This window comes from Scatophagus argus, chromosome 12 (assembly GCF_020382885.2).
Source record: "Scatophagus argus isolate fScaArg1 chromosome 12, fScaArg1.pri, whole genome shotgun sequence".
In the NCBI taxonomy this organism is placed as follows: domain Eukaryota; kingdom Metazoa; phylum Chordata; class Actinopteri; family Scatophagidae; genus Scatophagus; species Scatophagus argus.
The window spans coordinates 19,026,472-19,049,674 of record NC_058504.1 but is presented as its reverse complement, the minus strand read 5'-3'; the positions used below and the strand labels follow the sequence as shown (position 1 = coordinate 19,049,674).

The following is a 23,203-nucleotide window of genomic DNA, read 5'->3' as shown; positions in this document are numbered from 1 at the left end:
TTCACAGCCGAATGTTCTAAAAGCGTGTGCATCCCTGACCCTTGATGTTAAATTAATCTGTGTGTATGAATGTGTGTGTGTGTGTGTGTGTGTGTGTGTGTGTGTGTGTGTTTGCATTTGCAACACACAGATGGAGTTGCCTCAAATTCTTTACAAGCTGGTTTCACTAATAGCAAATCAAACCTCACATAACAACATTTAAAATGTTCTTTCTTCTAAGAAAACTGAATAATTAATTTCAAAATCTTGTTTGCCGTAGTGATAAGAGATGTTTACCAGTGCCCTGTTCAAATAAAGTACGCAGCAGAAATCTTGTTTTTACCCATTAATGTGAAATATTTAGCAGAAATGTTAATCATGTCCTGGCTTTAGCTCAGTGCTAACACATGAGAACAGTATCAAACTTCTCATCAAACTCCCAGAGTATTTCCCAAACTGTCAAACTACATCTCCAGTGCTAACAGCAGATGACAGTCGGGTTGTTAAGGCTGCTAATGTCTTCTTAAAATGAGCAACTGTGCAAGTTAGGTAATTGTTGAAAAACAAGACCAACTGGAGAAAATTATCCTTTTACACAACATTAATTTTTCTCCATTCTGACATGAATGTAACACATTCAGAAAATACACAATTTTAATCTGTAGTATGGACATCATTGTCCAGCTGCCCTGCTATGCGGTGAACTCCAGTGATTCCCTTTACTACCTCATCAGCATTCACTGCCACCGAACACAGGGGGACATGACATGTCAGCACTTGTGCGTGTGTGGAAATGTGTTTGTGTGTGTGTGTGTGGCTCTCATCTAGGTCATTATATCCACAGGCATGTAAAAGCGGGTTACAATGGCACACATCCCTCCATGTGACGGAGACAAATAGAGAGGGGGGAGGGTCTTCATTTGAGCATCAGTCACTTCCACCTATGACCACTGGTCCTTAAACTGAGCACAAATATATTGGCAGCACAAGACATACTCTGTGTATGTGTGTGTGTCTGTGTGTGTGTGTGTGTGTGCGTGTGAGTGTGTGTGTGTGTGTGTGTGTGGTGACAAAATGCAAGTCCTGATAAAGAAATGATTAAATTTTAGGTTTAAGACTTGGTTTAAGATTAGGTTGAGGTTGAGGTTAAGGTAAAGGTTAGGGTGAGGACAGTAATGGTTATGGTAATGGTTAGAGTAAGTCTCAAGGAAATTAATGTACGTCTATATAATGTCCCCACAGGACATGAAAACATAAAGTAAGCGTAGGTGTGTGTGTGTGTGTGTGTGTGTGTGTGTGTGTGTGTGTTTGTGTGTGTGTGTGTGTGATAGAGTCCAAGTATGTCTTTATCAGTATATCCTTAGTGTTTGCTCTGAGGGCAATGAAGAACTGAAGAAAAAACACACAGATGCAAACATATCTAAAAACAACAAACCCATTGATTGTTTATTTGTGTTGGCATATGTGTGTGTGTGTGAGAGAGAGAGAGAGAGAGAGAGACTGTGAGAGAAAGACGAAACACTGCCGACCATGCCAGCATGGCGACAGAATGTGCTATGTGTGTTAAAGTGTGTGTGTGGCTGTGTGTGTGCCAGCTATGAGTCTGCTGGGCAGTTAGGTCAACAGACAGACTGGTCACCATGGCAACAACACCACACTGTGTGCCAAGTTGTAAATATGAAAGTTGTATAAAAAATATGGAAGTGTGTCTGTCTCTGGAGCACGCGTCTCGTTCCACAGGTGGTCCATGTGGGTGTTTCCCTCCCTTTCCCACACCATCTGAATGATGCTGTCACAGCATGTGAACCACCTCATAGCAGAAGGCTATCCAGTTTTTTTATGCATGTTGCCAATTAAACTCTCCGTCCTTTCAGTGCACCATCACTGTAAACTGGGCTAAACCAGCATTCCTACCTGTTAAACAAAAAAACAACAACACACACACAAAAAGCTGTGCAGCCTCACCTAGATTTCATCTGGCTCCAGAGTGCTCACAAGTCCAACTGGTGTCAGTCAAAATGACTGCAGCTTATAAACACTATCAATGTTGTGCTTCTTTGAGTGTCAAAATGAAATTCACTAGTGTTTCCTTGTCACTTTTAATCCCAGAAACATGGTCCCAGCTGCTATTTAAAGGTGACACTTTCTGCTTTCTGTTTCTCTTTGAGTCTGTTGGGCGCTGCCACAGCCAACAAGCTAGCTTTAGGCTGGTATTGCATTCTAACTGCTACTTAGGGCTTTTCCATTTTATATCAGTGCATTTGCTTCACAGGATATCCAGTATTTTCCTAAATATTGTATCAAGAACATAAAATGTCTGTAAATTAAAGCTGCACTAATCATTATTTTTAAATGAATGATAGACCAAATGATAGGGGCTCGTTCACAGTAATGAACCCACAGAGAACTCCTGCCTAACTTTACAATTCCTCTCAGCTCTATGGAGCTTTTAAATATCTTTCAGCTTGTGGTTAGGGATGGAAGAAGTATTCAGTTTCTTTAACTGACTAAACATCCCATTACAGCAATGGAAAAATACTCCATTTCAAATAAAGTAAATGAAATGAAAGTACATGGCCTTAACAGCCCAATTTTGGTTTTGGTTTTTAGTTATTTCATGAAGAGTTAGACAGGACCATTATTTGATTCAGATAACAAAAAACAAAACAAAACAACACGAAGAAAACAACCCAAAACATTTTTGGTATAAAATAAAGAAAAGAAAAAACTTGATAGGCTCTTTTTTTAAAAAAAACATACATGAAATACAGATTATCACTTACATTACGTCCTGTGTGCTTGTTGGACAAATACTTTCTATGCAGTCTGTTTAACCACATACATCTCTCATGTAAATTCATCCTCCTCACACAGCTGGCTCCATGTCATTGGGGTCCATGCATTAAACATGGAGCGGTTAAGAGGAGAACATGTTAGAATACCAATAATTTTGGAATGGAAAACCTGCCTGACCGTGTTGTTGAATAAGACCCCTGAAAGCACGATGGGAAGCAGAATTTTGTGGTTAAAAGAGAAAAGTGCAGTTGGTGTCACTAGAGACATTCGGTAATTATAACCTTTGTATTGTGTTGTAACCAGCATATATACTGAAACAAGATGGATTGAGCAGATCTGGTCAGCAGAGAACAGAGGCTTGGTGGATGCCTCCATTTAATTTCTGTCTTTTGATGCATGTTCAGTGTCTGAGGCCAAAGGTGGAAAATGTTGTTGACTGTGAATTTTTGGTGAATGTTGCTTATAATAGATTTATAAGCAAGGCTGCTTTAACCTGCTGTGGGCTCAAACAGCTTAACTTCAACCATTCTTACCCCAGAAACAAATTATCATCATGCAGCACAACAACCAGCAAATGTAACAAAGAGGAAAATATGACAGTTAAAGAGCACTAATTGTGCTATACAATAATACATTTCATTTAGAGAGCCATTCTTTTAGCCAGGCTATACTTTTGTTCACAAAGCAAATTTGTTACAGGACCTTTATAAGAATATAGACGGTTCAAAATTACTGAGAACATATACATGTTGCTGCTTTCCTTTGTAACATGGCAACAAACATCTAATGTGTGATGCACAATCTGGTTTTACCCATTTAAAACTGACTGACTTGCTATTCTTCCTATTTCCAGCAGAGGGTGCTGTACCAGTATAATTACCATTTGAATGTGACCGCAGGTCTAATCGTCTCCACGTGCATGTGTTGATAAGTCTTGGGACTTTCCCAAGGTGTGCCACGTGAGGGAAATATGATGGTAAGAAGCTGTCAGACAAGGATAAATAACTTGTTCCCTGTAGGAAAACTGTTTCCTGGTTCTTGATCATTCCTGTTGACAGCACCAGTTTAAAGGTGTGGCCTGAGGTCAGAGTAGAGGAAACAATAACCACATTGAGCAGGTACATAACCAGCACATGTATTAAGACAGAGATCTTAATACTTAAGTAAAGGTACTGATGCCACAGTTCAAGAATACTATGTTCTGCATTTAAAATCTATCTTAGTTAAGTCAAAGCATAGTCATCAAAATGTACTTTAAGTATTAAAGTAAAAGTACCCACACTGCAACCAAAAGGGCTCTTTAGTTATTACATTAATATATATTATAATAATTACTGATGTAATGTGATATAAGAAATATATTAATGTTGTTTCTGGTTGCAATGGAGCTGATCATATTAATTTTTTATACTGATGGGTGGAATAATTCACTGTCTCACAGTCCATTTTTAAGTTACCGCTTAAATGTAATGAAGTAAAAAGAACAATATGTCCCTGCATATGTCCTGACGTAGAAATAAAATTAGGTAAGTATGAGTACTTCTAAATTGTAGTGTAGCACAGAACTTGAGTGAATACTTGGTTACTTGCCACGTTTGCATGCTGGGACTACATGAATGTGTTTATGCTTCACCTTCAGGTCTTCTGACCTAGGTCACTGCTTTGTTTTCCTATGACAGACCACACCTCAAACCTAGAGGGAAAGATGAGGAAAAGAGATTGTGTGTTTGCTTATTTATGCATGCTAAAGGAAAAGAGGAAGTGGAGACTCACTTTGACCAACTTTCTGTAAATGTTACTCCTGGTAAGGTCAAGGGCTATGGTCAGAACTGGGGCTAGTGAGATGGACATTACATTCAGGTTCAGATTTGGGTTTAGAAGTAAAAATAAATTGAGGTTTTCTTATTGGATGGTTATCTAATTTTGTATTTTAGTCATGATTTAAAAGAAATGGTAATTGACTCAAAAAAGTAAATACAGGTGCTAACAAAAACAGCAGAGGAAAGCTTTGAAAACGCATGTGTTTGTTTGTGTGTAGACCTTGAGCTCTCTGTCCTGATACCAGTGACAAGCTGAGAGACAAACACAGTCTCTAGTTTCACTGAAACACTGGTTTTGCTGGAGGCACAATTCTATTGACCCATGAGAGCTGTGGTTTCATTTTGCGTAATGCTGAGTGTGGTGGAAGTTTTGGGTGAATCTCACTGAGCTGATGAAGTTTTCAATCCAGCTGAAACAAACCAAAATGAATGAATTTTGATGAGACAATGGCGCTAATACATAACACAAAGCTTGTGCAGATGTCTATCACTTAACACAGGAATAAAGTCATGACTCAACCTTTTCACTTTTAGATTCAAATCACAGTCAATAAATACATTGCAGGCTAAATTAAATATGTTTTAACCTAGCTTATGTTGGCTGAGGTTTGCTAATGTTAACTCACTGAGTTTGCTGACCTCATAACTCAGTAATGCTCTCTTTCACCGGTCCATAAATTACAAATCAGTTACCATGAAGTTTGCTCAAGAAACATTGTCTATTTTGGTTCTGATGATAAAGGGAAAAAGGTGTAACCTAAAGACCAACATAAAGCTTGTCCAAATGTCAAGTATTTTTGTAATACTCCTACAGTGCTTCTTTGTCATTTACCATTATCCTGTAACTGTCAATTTATCAGCTGGTTGATGAGCAGAAGATATGCAATCTTGCTGCTTTCAACTGTCATGTGTACTGCAAACATCAAATACCAACTGAGCCAAAAGAAAACACAATGCAAATGAAGCAGAAGCAGCTAATATTTACAACAAGATTTCATTTACTGTAAACACTCCCAGCTGGTCGCACCCATACAGCTCTGACGGGTCAGTAAAAATCAGGAGATAGCTTGGTCATCTACTTACTCAGAGGCACATGACAGACATTTGCACCCACCAAATGGACTGATTCTGATTTGGCACTGCATCACAGCACAAAACAATGACTGATGCCAACTTAGAAGTGTGATAACAACCTGTTGCCGGAAAACACTGGTATAAATATCTTGATTCCTTCCTGTACATGTGATGTTGTGATTAACAGGTCCATACAAAGCCAGCCGGACTTCCCGGTGGAAGAGAAAGAATTAACTGCGGTAAACACAGCTATGGAGAGGGTGACAGCTCAAATCAAATGCTGTGATTTTATTTCTTTGTAGCACCATAGGAAGGTAAATCTGAAAAGTCAAGCGAAGAACAGAGGGGAAGGGAGGAGGAGGAGGAGGAGGAGGAAGGAGGAGAGGAAAAGATGAATGCAGTGATGTCAGTCCATCCCACTCCTATTCAGTACAAATACAGCAGAGCAGGGCTGAGCTTGCATACCACTCCTGCTGACGACTGACCTGATCCCACACACACACAAAGGCACACTTTTACGCACACAGTCGCGTCATACCACACTCACAGAGGACCTGAAACTCCGAGCAGCACTGGGAGATGCTACTGGCTGGTAACCACTGAGTAAGTCCACTTTCCCTCCTCCGTGCTCCTCTTTCTTTCTTTCTTTCTTTCTTTCTTTCTTTCTTTCTTTCTCTGTCTTTGTTGTGATTGCCATTCTGCAGCCTAAGTTCATTTATCATTCACTCTCCTCTGTTACTGTGAAATGTGGCCAGTGTTTTCTCAGACTGAGAGACTTTTCAAACTTTTCTCTCAGTATGCCATGCACACACTTCGCTCTCCTCTCCCTGCCTTTCTCTCTTTTCTCTGCTTGTGAGTATAGACAGAAGCAAATCCTGGAGCTATTAGCATGTTGGCACAGAGCCAGACCCGCATGTTGTTTTATATTTGAATAACAGAGTTGAACGTAAAGATGTTGATCCGTTATATTCTCATCCTGTCCTTGTGTGATTTCATACAACATACATTTCATCTGAGGTGTCTGTGTGAGCTGTAGCGTGTTTCTGTCTTGATTTGAATATTTCTTTTGTGCTGTCATGTCTGGGATCAAATGCACAGTTAATTGGCTGTTAGGCAGGTTTAAGACTTCTCACAGTTGTGTGGGTGAGTGGGCTGCTTTGGTGGTAAATCTTCAAGTTAGGATCATTTAATTTGAATTGCTTTTAAACAGTGTTAAAGGGCTTCACAGCCCCTGCTCAATGAATTAAAAAACCCACCCGCCACCATCAATCTGTAGACAACAGACACTCATATGGACCCAGGAAAACTACTGAAAGAGACTTGAGAAATGCTGCACAGATTAATGAATGAAGGGGTGTTAGTTCTAAGACTAATGGTGTTGACTAAATTACACTTTTTATAGAGTTAAAATAAATGAACTGAACTACGCTCAGCTTAGAGTTTGGCTCAATTATTACTTAAATAAGAAGATTAGAAACACTGAACCAAGAACATGCTGCCTAGTTCAGATTTATAAGCTGCCACCTTTTTAATACATAATTCATTTTATGTATCCTTATCATATGTATTTAAAGCAAGATGACTATTATTTTCAACTCTTAAAGCAACAGTTCAACATTTTTGGAACAAAAATTGGTTTAATGCCAAGAGTTAGAGAAGACAGATGCTGCTCTCACGTCTGATAAATATGACATTACAGCCAGGAGACAGTTAGCTTAGCTTCACTTAGCTTATCTTAGCATAAAGGCTGAAAACAGACAAGATACAATTTATAAATTTTATACATAAATATGAATTAAACTAACAAGAAAACATGTGATACTAGTTTTCTGTGAGCTGGTCAGGCAATGCAGCCATGACAAGTCACCTTTATTTGCACAGTCCAGCTTCACAATTAGCCTCAAGTGAACAGACATGAAAATGGCATCAATATCCTCATCTAATTCAGCAAAGAAAGCCTTTTATTTCCCCTGTTTTATTTTCCTGAACATCAAACTTTCCTATATAAAATTAAGAAGGAAATCATGTTTGTCTCACAGTAGCACATAGGATTTAAAAATCAGCTATTTTTCTTTTTCAAATTTTTACAGTTTTGTATTTAGCCCAGCATCAGCTGTGAAATAATTGTTTTGCTCCTCAGTTCAGCTGAAACCATAGAATTATTTGACTCCAGTTTATTCCATGGCTGGATATCAACCACACCTGAAAGACTAACTTCAAAGCTGATATTTCACTACTGGCAGCGTCTGTGGCTTTACTGTGATATCTGACCGCCCTCAAGTCCCGATTGGTGAACTGTTATCGCAGATGCACACCCTATTGGCTGACTAGCTGCTTCACATCTTTCAAAAGTGTTTATGGGGTGTGACTGCTTTTGTTTACACACAGTTTATGGTGAAGGTTGTTTTTTTTCTGTTGAGGACATCCTGAATGAGTTATAAGTAACCGGGGCAGGCTGTTGATGCTTATCTATGTCACGTGTGTTGATAAGGTACTAAAAACAGTTGGATTGTGTGTGTGTGTGAGAGAGAGAGAGAGTGGGAGGGAGGTAAAGATGGTCAATGCATGAATTCAAGTCAAGTGCAGCTGGCTTTTGCCCTCTATCAGTTTCTGTTACCCTGAGATAGCATGTAGTCATTAACGCCCTGTGTGTGTGTGTGTGTGTGTGTGTGTGTGTGTGTTGACATACCGAATCTGCCCCTATTTGCCTGCCAGTGTTTGAAAGCACAGTGGCATTTTTGCTGCTCACTGTATGCAGAGTAAACACTGCATGCACACTGCACACACATCAACACACACTCTACATTTGGCATTATGGTGTATTTGCTTTGGGCCTATTGTGTTCTGCCAGCCAGAACAGGACTGAATGGAGAGGAACAAAACAATACAGTAGATGTAATCTCTCTCACTCTCTCTCCCTCTCTGTAAAAACCACAACAGCATCAGAGCTCAGTTTATCAGGACATCCAGTTCCTCCAACCCCAGAAAGCCCAACGCACTCCAGCCACACTGAGGAAGAGCACTCGACAAAGGACCCTACAGTGATCTTCGGACTGCACCTGATCCCACATCCTTCAAAGAACAGGGAACCTGACTCTGGAGCAGGAAGAAGGAGCGATCATACCCCACCACTGAAACACGACCCACCGGACAGAGAGACAGAAGGGCTGACGGCCGTCTCAGGCACCGGGAGGAAGAGGCAAGATGCTGGCTAAAATCCTTGAGGACATGTGGGTGGATCCTGAGGTGCTGGAGGCCCTCAGCGAGGAGCAGAAGAGGATACTCTTCTTTAAGATGAGAGAGGAGCAGGTACGCCGCTGGAAAGAACGAGAGGAGAGGGAAGAGAGGGAAGGAAGAGACAGCAACGAGACCCAGCAAAGGAAAGGTAGAGTACAGCACTGGTTTTGTTGTGTTGATTTCCCGTAAAGCAAAGGAGCCCAATTAACGCAGAAAGCTTTGTAGCAGGAACGTTTCTGGAAATTGGGACCTTTACTTTGAAATGAGGTTAAAAAATACATAAAAGTATTTAAGTACATAAAATATGTTTATCTTAGCTTTAGCATAAAGAATGAAAATGGGGAAAAGCTAGTTCTATCAATAGATAGATAGATAGATAGATAATCCCCTCAGATTTTGGTTGATGACATTTCTTCTGGAGATGGTGGTGTGTGACAGGGGGAAATTGTATTATGTTTAGTTTACAATGACCACACACATTTTTAAGCTGTAGTTAATTGTCATTACTACAATTAGGAAAAAATTCTGTCGCTGAATGCCATTTTCAGACCTGAAAACATACATTTACTATTACAAAATTAGTTTTATTGTCATAGTTTACTGCATATATTTAAGATTTCATTTTTTAAAAAATGTACATTGTACAAATCTTCTAAACTCTCGAGTGCACACGATACACCAGCTGTGTAGTAACACCCTCTCAGGTTACCAATCTGATTAATGTGTTTAATTACACCCAAAGTAATCTTTTCATTTCTCTGTCTGGCCACCAGTGTCTTACTCATTTCACCCACACTTCGGCCATTTACAACGTTTATCTGAGTCACCCTGTTACCTCCACTGGTTCTACTACACAATGAGATTGTGTGTGTGTGTGTGTGTGTGTGTGACTGACAGCCTCTCTCACCACCAGTCAAATTGTTCTACTGGCTGAAAGCTGAATAAGATTGAACAGACTCTGGTTTGCCTCACTTTAAAACACATATTAAGTTACCATCTCTGCTTACCCAATCTCTGCCATGTCACCTGAGAGGTGACCTAGTGTGTGTTGTCTAGTGTTTGCGTTGCACAACATACAGCCCAGTCAGGCCTCTTTCATGCTTTGTTCACTGCACTGCTGCTGGGAAAGACAATCATTACGTGTGCATGCAGACAGATAAATATCACCTAAATACACAGTTATTGAGCTGTGAGTAATTATTATTATGTGCTGCATATCTGCTCTGTCTGTGGGTGTGGTAGTAAAAAAACAAATGGCTCAGTTCTGTAGTGGAAAAATCTGGTAATCACAGTTATAACTCAGTGAGGTGAACATGAAGGTGTGTTGCACAGGCAGGACTTACACTGGAGACAGTCTTTGGGCAGGTGACATCAGACTGAGATATGTGCACAGTGTCCCTTTATGTACTGGGTGACTGTACGCAAACACAAGTCATTCCCTAACATATGAAACAGAGCTACCTTTGTTTGCTGCTTTCTGTGTTGTCAGTTCGCTGTTAGTGGGTGATTGTTTCCTACAATATCTGTTCATTGACCCTACTGTAGCTTTTAAAGAGCTGATTTGCACTTGGCTGAAAACTACTGCTGTACAGCTGGAATCTTTAAAGCCACGCCCCAGTCTGTGATGTCATGGCAGGTGTTTCACCTTTATCAGTGACTGTCTAGTCATGGAAAACACCTGCCATCACAGATTGAGGAGTGGGGTTTATTTCTGGCGTCTGTGTCATGATGAGGTGATAGCTAAAAATACACAAGTTTCCAGGGTGTAAACATTATGGAATAAAAGTGTGTTGTGTTTGGAATTTATTTCTGTGTATTATGACATAAAGATTAGCTCACAAAACAATATGTAATCCATCACAACTGCTTTATTGTTTATTTATAATTCATTATAGATATTGAACACATATGTTGACATTGTTATTGATATAATTGTTCATAAAATTAAAATGAATGGAAGAATTTTGCCTCTCATTTCAGCCAATGCAGCATGTAATAAAACTAAACAAATCACATGTTTCCAATTCAGACATTAGTGGGAGTCAGTTTCATGTTGTCCCCACTGCTCAAAGACAGGAGTGGAGTCACTAATGTTTACTGTTTTCCTTTTGCAACGATCCCACAGGTTTATCAATAATGATAACAATAAAGTCGTGCAGCTGCTGTGTGAAGTCTTCTAGGCTCTTTACTTATAGGACAGCACCACCTTCTGGATAAAAGCCAGAATAACATTTTATGAGTTGACTGACTTTATCAGAGTCTTGCTGAGACATGAAAATATATCTGCTGTAAGCTTACCAATTTTGCTTTTCTCTTATCTCTTCTTTCTCCTCTAGCTTTCAGTAAACACGTGAGTTGGCTGCTCGGTCGAGACGGAGATGTGAGAGTCAGCGTGATCGGAGAGGTGGACGAGTTCAGGTCTTCCAGACTCCTTCAGAACCTCATGAACAACAGGTAGACACAGAAAACATAAAGAACTCCTTTAAACATTTCACCTGGTATGACAGATTGACTGATTTTGGCGCCTATTTCTGGCTGTTGCTTTAGAAGTAACACAGAGTCACTTAGTACACAGTATCACAGCAGTAGGTTGAAGACAGCAATGTGCAGCTGAAGACTGTATTAATGTAATGTAAGATGAATAACTACTACTTGTTTGACAAAGAGTGAAACATATAAATACATTACCACTACCATGTACCATGTGGTTTCATTTAATCTATTTTTTTATTTTTTCTGAATGAATTTGGTAGAAGCAACAACCCATCTCCTACATTTAATGTTTTACACAGGCCAAACCAAACAAATCAAAGACATGATAAACATTTTGAGGTAGTTGCACCTCGTCAGTAACACATCCAGCAGTGAACATCCGCATGGGTTTCTGCCACCTCAACAAAGCCTTCAGTCTCTTCAACAAATGACACAACACTGATTGACTTTGATAAGATGAACAGTGAAGTTAAGAGTTTCAGTCAGACAGCCGTCTCCTTGCCCCAACTGGATTACTGAGGTTATTTGGCAAATGACTAACTGGAGAATTGATTCAAAGGTTGGGACGTCTGTCTGTGGGACTAAAATTGATGTCTTTGTTTTACAGAGTCTGCAGTGATAATATGAATGGCATCCAGACAGAGAACCTGCTGCCAGGAAGAGAGCCTCAGCAGCTCAGCTTTAAAGAAACAGAAGAAATCCAGCTGTCCCTTACAGACGTTAGCGTGAGTTCATATGTTTGTATGTGGGCTTTGAAGATTAACAGTGTGTCAGTGATCAAATATGACCATCAAATTGTGTCCCTCTTACACACAGGATGACCCACCTTCACCAATCGTCCAGTCGTCTGAGGATGACATGGACTCCTGCAGTGCCGATGACGACCCAAAGGACCCGGCAGAGGACAGCGACAGTGAATCAGGCAGCAGCTTGGACAACCACAGCGACTGGTCTCTTCTCTACAGGCCCCATTTTAGTAGCCATGACAACCAGCCGCCACTCAAAGCCTTGTCAAACACAGAGAGGACCGTCCCACAAGTCAGAGGTGACAAAACAATAGCGGAGGAAGGACATGGTGAGAAACCTGATTTGTGTGTTTTTAGCTCATTTGCCGATTCTAATTAGGTATACATAAATGCTGAAATACTGCCACACTGCAAATATACCCAATTGGTGTAAGTCATGATTTTCAAAAAAGGACACACGTTTACAAATAAGTTACTTTAAAAAACAGAATCTACTCTATACTAAATAAAGCATAAAACAACTAAAATGAAAGATGCAAAATACTACATACACTATCAATAGTGAATGTAGTCTTTACGCAGAATAGTTCCTGTCATGGTGTTATAATTTGTATTTTATTATGGGATCATTATCACTAATGCATTCCCATGTAAACTGCCTTTAATGTTGTTGCTGGATAAGGCAATTTTATAAACTGACTCGTGTTAAATTTTAATCCCCCATGTAAGTAATAACTACAGCTGTCAAAAAGATGTAGTGTTTTAAGTGTTAACTAGCAGAAAAATCCTCCTTTTCAGATAAACTGAAAGATTAAATAAACTTAGTGCATTGAAAAGTGATTCTGTTTTTCGCCTGACAACTGAATCTGAGACTGATCAAGTTGAGATCGGTCAAGTAGCATTGTGGTTGATGTGGACAACAGGTTCTGACAAGGAAGGAGAATGTGTGAAACACAGAAGGCGATTTTGCTAGTTTCTGAGAGTGCAGCAGAGTTGTCTTAAGTTGTCTTGGAAGTAACACATGTTCTGAACAAAACTGTCCTGAGGTAGGCTAAGGTAATGAGTATAATAATGATAATACCAATAACCTTGATTAGTCTTTTTTATTAAGACTAGCATCTTTCACACAAGAAGCAGCTCAAAGTGCTTTAAAACAAAGAAGTTACAAGTTGCAGCAAGCGTTTCACATAAAAAATACACATACTAAACAAAATAAAAGACAGGGAAAACAAGACTGAAAACAAAATCCACTTGATAAAAATAGGAGAAAAAATAAGATGCATAAAAACATGGCTTGTGCTGTTTGTATACCTCTGGTAATTTATTTCACTGAACAAATCACATGGTGTCATTCAGTAGCCGATGGACCAAACTCTTAGGAGCTCAGAGGGTCTGAACGTTCTAGTGGTGACATGGACATTGGTCTGATTTTATGAATTCACTCCATTCCTTTCTTCTCTTCTCAGACATTGCGTGTTGGGAAGATAAAAATTCCAAACATGGAGGCCGCGTGGCGCAGCTCAGGAAGGTATTTACAGATGATCCTTGCAGCACACCACCTGCCTGCACCAAACCTGCTATACCTGCCAAACCGGCTCACCTACAGAAAAGGAGCACACCTTTGATCCACAAGGATTGAGAGTGTGTCCAGCCTGCCACACGACAGTACTTTACATCAAAGAAGCAAACTGCACTAAGAGTACTGAGCCTTGTGCAGAAAATAATGGCTCAGAGTGACACTGATGGACCAGACTGAGGACGCACACATGTGAACCGCTCAGGTACTTGAACTGAGCAGTGAGCTAAGACACATTTTGTTAGGCCTCGATTCAAGGACCAACTGACAGACAGAGAAGAGTCTGAGGGTGGACTGAGAGAAAGACTTTAAAGCTTTGCAACTGAAGTCAACCTGAATGATAAAATGAAGCAGCTTTGATGTTACTGACTTCAAATGCTCTCATGTATTGTCTGTGATTGACAGGCAGATGCAGAGAGACAGAGAAATGTCCAGAGAGACACACACTTTTGACTATAGGTGAAAAGAACCCTGTGGCTCGCTAGTTCAGTGAGCGTTAATGAAGTTTTTTCCTTTCCTTAAATTTATTCAGGTGTCACAAGCAAAAGTGTTCACTCACTGGAACTTTTATTTGGTAAAAATCATATTCAAGTCTTGCACTGTTCAAATTGTTTAAACTGTTTTAAATGTAATGTTACATGTCATTGCACTGTTGTAGCGTTGACTCCAGCATATCAGCAACAATGACAGCAAGGGGTGATTGGTGCAGGGGTTCTGGGGATAAAATAAAAGGACTGATTCTATGGTAAATGATAAACAGAGTCTCTCGGTCTAGTGCTTTAATCTTATGGCTGGTTTTACATTTTACAATGCAATCACCTGTGTGTGAATACGCACCTTCAAGGATGAGCACGGACTAGCTTATCCAGAGCACTTTTTGTGCTCTGCTCTTGAAATTTTGTGAGATATTGTTTCCTTATTACTTACTTCCTTACTATAATGGTGTCACAACTATGATTTAGAAAAACTGTGGGGGATACAACATCCACAGTGCAGTATTAGTATTTAGCTGGAATGTAGAGTTCCAGTGCAGACCCACAGAGCTGTCAGTAGTCTCTTAGTCTACAGATGAACTTTAACATGGTTAGCAGTTGTTCATCAGTTAGTTAATAGTTATTTAATTGACCTTGAAGATTAATTCTTGACCTTGGAAAGAGCAATTTGCCAAAGAATTCTGGCCACAAGGTCCACTTTAATCCAGTGCTGTCAGCCAGCTCTCACAACTGCTTTCATGTGACTGACAATCCACTCTTAGGTCACCTGATAACAGCTAAACCATTTCCAGGACAGCTGATACAGCTGATATCAAAATATGTGACTTTGTCAGATGTTATCTTTAATGTTTGGTTGCAAATCATTTCTGTTCAGTCAGAGCCTGAAGTCTACAACACAGACATTCACAAACACTTCCATTGTTAGCATCTCCACTTCTTGCTCATTTTGACCCCTTTTGCCATCTATCAAGTTTTAACCTGCTGAAACACGTGATCAGTTGAACTGAGAACAGATGACATGGTGTGGTCAGGTGACGGTCACTGTTTGGCCCTTAAAACCTGCTATGTTTACGGTGGCTGACCTGCATAGTCATGAAAGTGGAGGGACTGTGTATAAAAAGAGCTCTAGTGTTGGTCCACCAACAAGGATCTGAACACCCTCACACGCTGCTAAAGCGAGTCAGCACTTTAACCTCATGGTTATTGTTTTATTTTGTTTCAAGTGTCCTAGACTACTGACCTGAAATAAAGAAAAATGGGGTCCCTGGGACAAATACTTACACACTGCACTGTGGCTCTGATGTTGGAAGCTGCAAGAAGTCATTCTTGTAAAAATGTATTAACATGAGGGGTCTGACAGTACTTCATTTTTAATGTTTGAACTGCAGTTACTGCTTAACTATTGGGTCACATATTCACCTTACTTAGTCAACGATTGTCTACTAAAACTCTGCCCCTGCTGACACTTTTTTGTTTTATCCTCTAAGTATTTCGTTGTGTGAAACAGAACAAATGAATTCAACTAAAGACTGACTTGATCTTGTTTTTCATTTCCTCGAACACAGTTGTGGTTGTTCATATGTATTCAGATGGAGGTTACTGATAGGTTGAGGACATACTGAAGTTGTTGGTGGTGGTGGTGGTCACTTACACAATGATTATCTATTCAGCGGGATGCATCAGAAAACAGCCCATCACAGATCAAACAGAGAGCACAGAAAGCTGATTAGCATGTGGTTTAGACTGGGCGAGGGCGAGACGCTTGGGGAGACGGAGCAAATGGGAGTCAGGTCACGGGAAGCAACACGTCAGAGCCAACTCAATAAAGTTCTTCTTCTTATTCCCGGGACTGCCTCCACACCCTCTGTCTCTGTGTATGTGCGTCTGCGTGTGTTTCCATGTGTCTGTCCACCCATATATCTCGAATCATGTGACTTGACACGAGCAGTCATGCACAGTGTGAAAAGCTTCGCTATATATAGTAGGATAGTGTTAGGTTTCTCAGCAAAGCATTGTAGGAGTCCAGTCATCTTTGTCCCATAAGAAGGTGCTTGTTGTTGCTGTGTTCAAGTGCTGCTGTTTATTTTCTGTCGAGGCTGAAAGGTGAAATCAGGACACAAAAAACACTTAAGTTTTGTTCTTTAAAAACTTCAAAGATTATAACAACCAGGATCAGATACTGCATGTCTGAGGCCAATAAAACATAAATCATTTTGTGAATGCCGTCATTGTGGGGAGATACAATGAGTCAGTTAACAGATCCGTACACCAAGTATGGTAAAACCTTAGCAGTGGTATCTTAAGGTTTGCCACTAAAGGACAACGGTTTTCTAATTTGAAACCTCAGTGTTGGTGTATTTGGCTGTCAAGTGTACAGTGTTTAATCATCAATAACCATTATAATCATTAGACATCCTACTTTGTGATCAAAATAAATACCAAGATATCCTGATTTAATGTCCTTAGAGTGGGTCAAAAACACAAAATCATACATTTCCCAGAATGCAGTAAATGGTATTGTTTCAACAGGCCATGTCTTTAGCCTGTCTTTAAAAATCCTTGCTGTCACATTTTACAATCTCTACAATCAGTCTCTAATGCAAGTCCTCTGTTAAAAATGTACTGACTCTTGATTCAGGGTTATTTCCTGTGACTTGACATCGAGGCAGAGACACAGAGGACATGCAGATGTTTTCAGGGGCTCAAAACTCATGACTCATAAATTGTCTTTTATGCGTGAAATTGGTGATTTCCCTTCAAAGCCCCCAAAAACACTAAGAAAAATAAATGTAGCAATATTTTTTAACTGATTTGATGATAATACATTTTGTGGATACTGTTTATAATTTTATTATTTTACCTGCAAAACTTATGCCATAGTCACCAGCCTGAGCTGAACTTTGTGTTTAGTGTTAATTTGCAGCATTAGCATGCTAAAATGGTGAACATGCTAAGCAAGTGCTTAGCACACTGACGTTAGCATGTTGTTCAAAGCAGTACAGCCTCAGAGAGTCGCCAGGTCAGCTGCAGTCTCTCAATCATGTTCACTTAAAACTATACAGTTTTGCACTCGTCTAAACAATATATTAAATCTTTTCTCAGTAGCCTGCGTTATGAATCAGTATACTTTGACATCCCAGCTGCTTTTTTCAATGTTTTAGAGATTATGAAGCAAATTGTGTTGTGGGACATGTCTTAAGTGATTAGTTTATCACTGCTTCAGCTCAATATTAATGAATTAGGCTGTGCCATAAAAGTCATCATGTGACCGACATTAGACCTCCGGTCATGATATGCTGCTTTGACTAAAGAAAACATGGGATTCACGCAAATTCAAATACTCAGCGGCAACAATCCATTATACATCATGAGGTGGTGCGAAAAGAAGCCATGATGAAATATCACTGCAGGCACTTTTCATCACCAGGCTTTGCCTAACTTTCTGGAACCACCACGTCTTTTTGAAATCAGCAGCAAAGCTAAAGATTAACAGAATTTTGTGTACACATTACTTCCAAAACGAACAACACAGGAAAACATCTGAGTATCAAAATGGCAGAATGTTTTGGAGGTTTGAGTTTAAACTGAAAGCAACCCCTGAAAAGTCACAAGGACTGAAATATGTTGGCCTAAGTTACGTGTTTATTTTGAATGCTGTTTTATAGAGTTTGTGCTTCGCAGGTAATATTAGACCAAAGCAGAAGTGGTGCTGTTTATAGAAACTGGTCTATTCTGATTCCACCTTTAACAGCTTTAAGGGGTCAAAGGTCAAGAGCCCCCTTTGACCCCAGAGTCACCAAAATATAACCTGAGGGCAGATGAGCTGGAGTTTTCTCAATGATGTGAAAAGACATCTTGTCTCTGTTTGGGACTAACATGTTTTCCATGTGTATGAAAGTGAACACAAATGGATAACAGAGGCGTAATGAGGAGCAATCCCAGAAAGATGCTGTTTCTGCAAAGCTGTTAAACATTTTCTAACACTGGGGATACAGCCAATGGGAGAGGAAAACCTCACAATGAGACACAGTGTCTCCGAGCAGACGCGGTGGCCAAAATTTCAAAGGTCTGGCTCGTGAGTGAGGGTCCGCCCAGCTCCAGTGCAGGTTGCTTTGGGTTGTCAGGTCGCTCCACTGCAGTGTGCGTGAGAGGAGTTTTTCTCCAGAGTGGGCAGGGCTGCTGGTGCTAACATATGTAAGCTCCATGGGGGTCTGTGACGGCACACACCCGCTATCTGGACAATGCATCCGTCATTAACCCCAGTCTCCCTGCGTCTCTGTCTCGCTGCATTTAATACGGCCTCCATCACTCCGCTCGCTCTCAGATCTCACACTCATCTCTCCTACTCTCTTTGTTTGGCCCACGTTATCTTCATTCCCTGCTGTCCATCTCCCTGTCCTCCTCCCTGCATCTCTCTCCCTCTCTTTTTCTTTTCTCTCCCCCTGTGGCCTGCTTTTCATCTCTCCCAGTTTCACCCACTCTCTCTCACCCCCTTTACACCCCCTCTCCTCACTTCTCCCTCTCTGCCCTTCACCACATCTCCCCCCTTCACCCTCTCCCTAGATCCGCTTTCCACCCCCACCCCCTCCTCCCCCTCCCCCAACACACACTCAATCTCTCTCTCTCTCTTTCTCTCCCTCAACCCTGCCCCCTCCTCCTCTGCTCTGTCCTCCGTTCAATCCCTTCGCCTGCCCCCCACCCCCTTCCTCCTCCTCCCTTTCTCTCCTGCCATCTTGCAGGCCAGTGGAGCCAGACTGCAGGCGTTCAGGGAGTCACTGGACCTGCTGGGCAGCGGGTGACACAGATTTCCGGTGTGTGTGTGTGTGTGTGTGTGTGTGCATGCGTGACGGGAACAGGGAGGGGGGATTAAGCTCCAAATCACTAGAAAGGCACCGAAGAGAGAGGGGGGAGTGAAGCTGCAGATCCAAGAATTTGAAATTCCCCCTTTGTGTGGGAGATGAAGAAACACTAGACTGTGGACTTTAACTAAAAGACTGTGTGTTTCTCATTCAGTGGGAGCATTGCACTAGCATGATGTTGGAGCTCACTGCTTTTCTCCATGAGTTGGCAGTGTCCTGCGTTGGCTGGCGTGCTGAGCTTTCTCTCTCTCCCTCTCTCTCCCTGCCTGTGCACACACACACACACACACGCACACACATACACAACCCCCACACCCCCACAGATGCATGCACACACATACACACACATACACACACAGTCCCTCTGCGATCCCCCTGACTGAAGGCACACAGGAAGTGCAGCCGTGGCCCAATTATAGCGTGACACCTCGGGCCGGCCGTTGCCATGGTTACGTCTTCCCTGCGGTCCCCTGGAGTGTGGCGCCGAGGAAGAAGGTCTTATCACATCAGCCATCGTTACGGCAACAAGCAAAAACCCACCCTGAAGCTTCAGTCCAGCTGGCTGTGTATTTTGTTTATAATGTGTGTGTATGAGTGTGTGTGTGTGATCTATGCTTGTGAATAAAAAGGTAAATTACGTCAGTGTGTTAATAGAGAAGAAGGTGTTTGTGATTATGTGTGCATGTCAGGTTAGGTGTGTTCGAGTGCATGCTCTGGACTTGCCAAGGTGGCGTGTAGGTGTGTTTGTGTGTGTGTCTGTGTGGTTGCGATAAGGCTCTGAGCCACACCATTAGGTGACTCATAATCCACACAACCTAACATACACACATGAACACACGTGTGCGCAAAGATCCAAGCAGAGCCACAGTGGCCAACCACCCAATTAAATATGAACATGCGCACACACACACACGTTCACAGATGTAGTAGAAATCCAGCCTGTAGACAAGTAGACATGGCCAATTTCTTTTATTTCAAAAGGGCAAACAGAGCTATACAGTACAAGCTGCACATGAAATAATTTAGCCTCAGCTGAACTCATTCATTTCTTATTAATGCAGTGACGGCAGAACAACAAAAACAAAACTTCCCATTAGAAACAAAACATTTGGCTCCTTTTTTAAATGTTGAAACACAATACATCCAAACTGGAAAGGGATGTAAAAAAAGACAATGTTTTCCAGATATTTACAGTCTATTTACAGCATTTTTGTCATCATCTAAATATTGACACACATTGGTATCCTTCTTTCTCTCCTCTCCAATTCACTGATTGTCAAAAGAAAGGATGGGAACAAGTGTGGACATTCTTTAACGGAGCTGCAGCTCCTCACTAAACGCAAGTTTTGATGATCTCTGAACCACAGTCCGAGCAAGATAAGATGGTGTCCTGTGTATTTTTATTACACTGCAGCTCCTCAACAATCATCCAACCAGGATCCTCTGACAAATGCTGTCAGCACATGCATTACTATCCATCCAAGGTGCCATTGCTTCTCTCTTGTGCCAGACCCAATGTAAAGTCGGAGCCCCTTAGATCAAACCCAGATACTCTTCCCTCAAACCCAGGACCTCCCGGCTTCCTCTTCAGCTCCTCACACTTCCTGTATTTACAGATCTGGTGTCCTCTCTTGCGATTGCGGCAGCTGCTGCACTGTTCGCAGTTCGTCTGACGCCGACAAGGTACGCATTCCCCGCACCTCTTCCTCTTCCTTCTCCCGCCACTGCTCCCACCCAGAGAGCCAGGAGAGTAGCCCTCGGCCACCAGCCCCTCGATGCCCTCAGCTCCCATGGCCGCACTCCGCCAGTGGCCTCCCCCCATCTGAAAGCCTGCCAGAGGGAACAGAGTGGGGCTAAAGGGGAACCAGGCACCTAGAAAGGGTTGGAAGTCAGTGCCACATCCAGAGGAGTCCTCTTCCTCCTCCTCAGGTCCGGATCCACCTCCTTCACCATCTCCCTTCACCCCCCTTGCCTCTGCAGCCTCCCTTTTAGCCGGCGGGCTGCTCTGTGCACCTAGGCCGGCCTGCTCTGTGGTGGCAGGGGTCAGAGCCAGCAGACCAGCGCGCATCAGCAGCTCTGCAGCATGGGCCAGGTGGAGCCCGCTGGGCGACTCCCACATGTCAGGCCAAGAGGGGGCCCGGCGAGGCTTAGTGTGCGCAGGCTGGGCAGCCCGCTGTTGGCTCTGGGCGGGCTGGATCAGGCCTTTGACGTCCACGGCCGGGGAAGGGGTGGAGATGTAATGGGAGAGGCTGTAGGGGTGGCTAGAGCGCTTAAGGCTGGGTCTCAGTGGTTCATTGGGGATTTTAGCACTGGTGTGGGCCTGATCCGGTGAGGAAGGGCCGGCAATGTCTACGGCAGTTGACATAGCTGTGGCTGTGTGTGGGGGTGTTTGTCCTTGTGTGTGTGTGTGTGTGCGTGTGTGTGTGGGAGGAGAGGTAAGGGAGAAGGGGATTGAAGCCGATGTGGGGTTGACAACCGTCCTGCTGTTACTTCAGCCAAAATGGCAAGCCTTGGCCTGTGTCCCTATTCCCATTCTCTGCAGCAGCCTCAGAGTCCTGGAGAGCTAGAAATGAATAGGGGATGAAGAGAGGAAGGTTAAGAATAGAAATGTTGGAGAGATGAATACAGAAACAAACTAAACAGATAGATGAGTCTGGGAGATATTTTTTATACAGAGTTGCTTGACACTGTCAGAAAAACAGACTGTGGAGAATCTGTGTTTAAAGTGAAATAATAATATATACGTGTGTGTGTGTGGATTTAGAAATAAGACTGCTCGGATAGAGATGAACAGACCCATGTAACAGACAGAGTGCATGCCTCGCCAGTGATTTCCGCATACAGGAGGCAGTATCCCTTTAAGAATTTCACGGTATATCAATGCAATCAATAACAGAGCGACAACAATATGCAAAGATATGCGCATATGCGCAGGTCAAATGTGGAGCGCGCTTTTCAAATACATTTTGACGACTGCTGTTATGTGTACCAGCCAAAGCTTTAGCTCAACAGAGAAAGACTATATAGACAACCGTAAAAAAACTGGCTGTCTTTTGTCTGGTATCGACGACGAGGAGCGAGGTGCGCAACGATGCGGTTGCTGTGGATAAAAAAAGACCAGGCTATATCCCATGTCCACATTTGTAGGAAAACTACTAACGCGATTAAACGAGGGTCATATATGCTGTTACAGCACACGCGTGTATACCCTTTTATGGGTCGAACAGGAAACCCGATCGATCATTTCACCATAATTAAGGTTACCTAAGAAGACGGTGTTCGACCGACGCCACGACGAGCTGACCACAGTCCGAGTGGTCGCTGCGACACGGCGCTGCGCGCAGGAAAAGGCGACTACAACAAAACAACGAAAATCAACAGGAAGTAATGATATAACGTCTTGCCTTACCTTCTAAATACGGTCCAAACTCCCCTGTCAAAATTATGATGAAGTCATGAACTAATAGGGTGGTGATTGTAGTGTATATGGACGGTGGAGCTGCCGATTCCTCCTCCACCTCTCCGTCCCGGAGGGTCTGCAAACACTCTGCACGGAATTTGGGGGCGTCGCTCAAAATGCGAAGTGGACTCTGAAGCCGAGACCGTGGTCAGAGCGACCCCATGATATCAACAGGAACAGTCCAACATGCACGGACAACTGTCGTGTATACCGCGGGATGACGAATGAAGCCAGTATTAATACCCATCAGTCCCACTCATGCACTCCGTATAACAAAAAAATAAAAAATAAAAAAATGTACAAAAACATCGTTAGCCCTGCTAAAAACACTGCATTAAATCCTTATAATAATGTTTGTTATTGGACGTTATTTATTAGAGCAGGCTAGTGAACAATTCATATTAGGCTTCATTATTAAATAAATAAATTGTCTTTTTCCTTTAAGGCCTAATCCGTTACCCAGACTCATTCATAATTCCTGTTCAGTCAAGGAAAGCAACATGTAAACCAAAAAAAGGTGTGCTGAGGTCTGAAATTTATAAATAACTTGAAAACACCTTTTTGATTAAGTGGAACACGTCAGCAAGACTAAAAGGGTCGTTTTCAGTCTGGTCAGGTTGGTGTTATAGGCTACTACTACATGTTTTAAAATTACATTTTAAAAATGTT

At 41.9% G+C, this 23,203-nt stretch overlaps 2 protein-coding genes across 2 annotated transcripts; one reads left to right on the top strand and one right to left on the bottom strand.

The window, feature by feature from the left end:
• The first annotated feature begins 6,079 nt into the window (after positions 1-6,079).
• On the top strand, positions 6,080-15,748 carry zgc:92242 (uncharacterized protein LOC436899 homolog). Its single transcript, XM_046406854.1, has 6 exons — positions 6,080-6,272; positions 8,610-9,054; positions 11,243-11,360; positions 12,007-12,124; positions 12,216-12,474; positions 13,612-15,748. The coding sequence occupies exons 2-6, from the start codon at positions 8,874-8,876 to the stop codon at positions 13,782-13,784; spliced, it is 849 nt and encodes a 282-aa protein (XP_046262810.1). The 5' UTR covers positions 6,080-6,272; positions 8,610-8,873; the 3' UTR covers positions 13,785-15,748.
• A 4,278-nt stretch (positions 15,749-20,026) lies between these two features.
• Positions 20,027-22,716, bottom strand: cxxc5b (CXXC finger protein 5b). Its single transcript, XM_046405381.1, has 2 exons — positions 22,484-22,716; positions 20,027-21,637 (listed from the first exon to the last, which is right to left on the bottom strand). The coding sequence occupies exon 2, from the start codon at positions 21,437-21,439 to the stop codon at positions 20,546-20,548; it is 894 nt and encodes a 297-aa protein (XP_046261337.1). The 5' UTR covers positions 21,440-21,637; positions 22,484-22,716; the 3' UTR covers positions 20,027-20,545.
• Between the last annotated feature and the right edge of the window lie 487 nt (positions 22,717-23,203).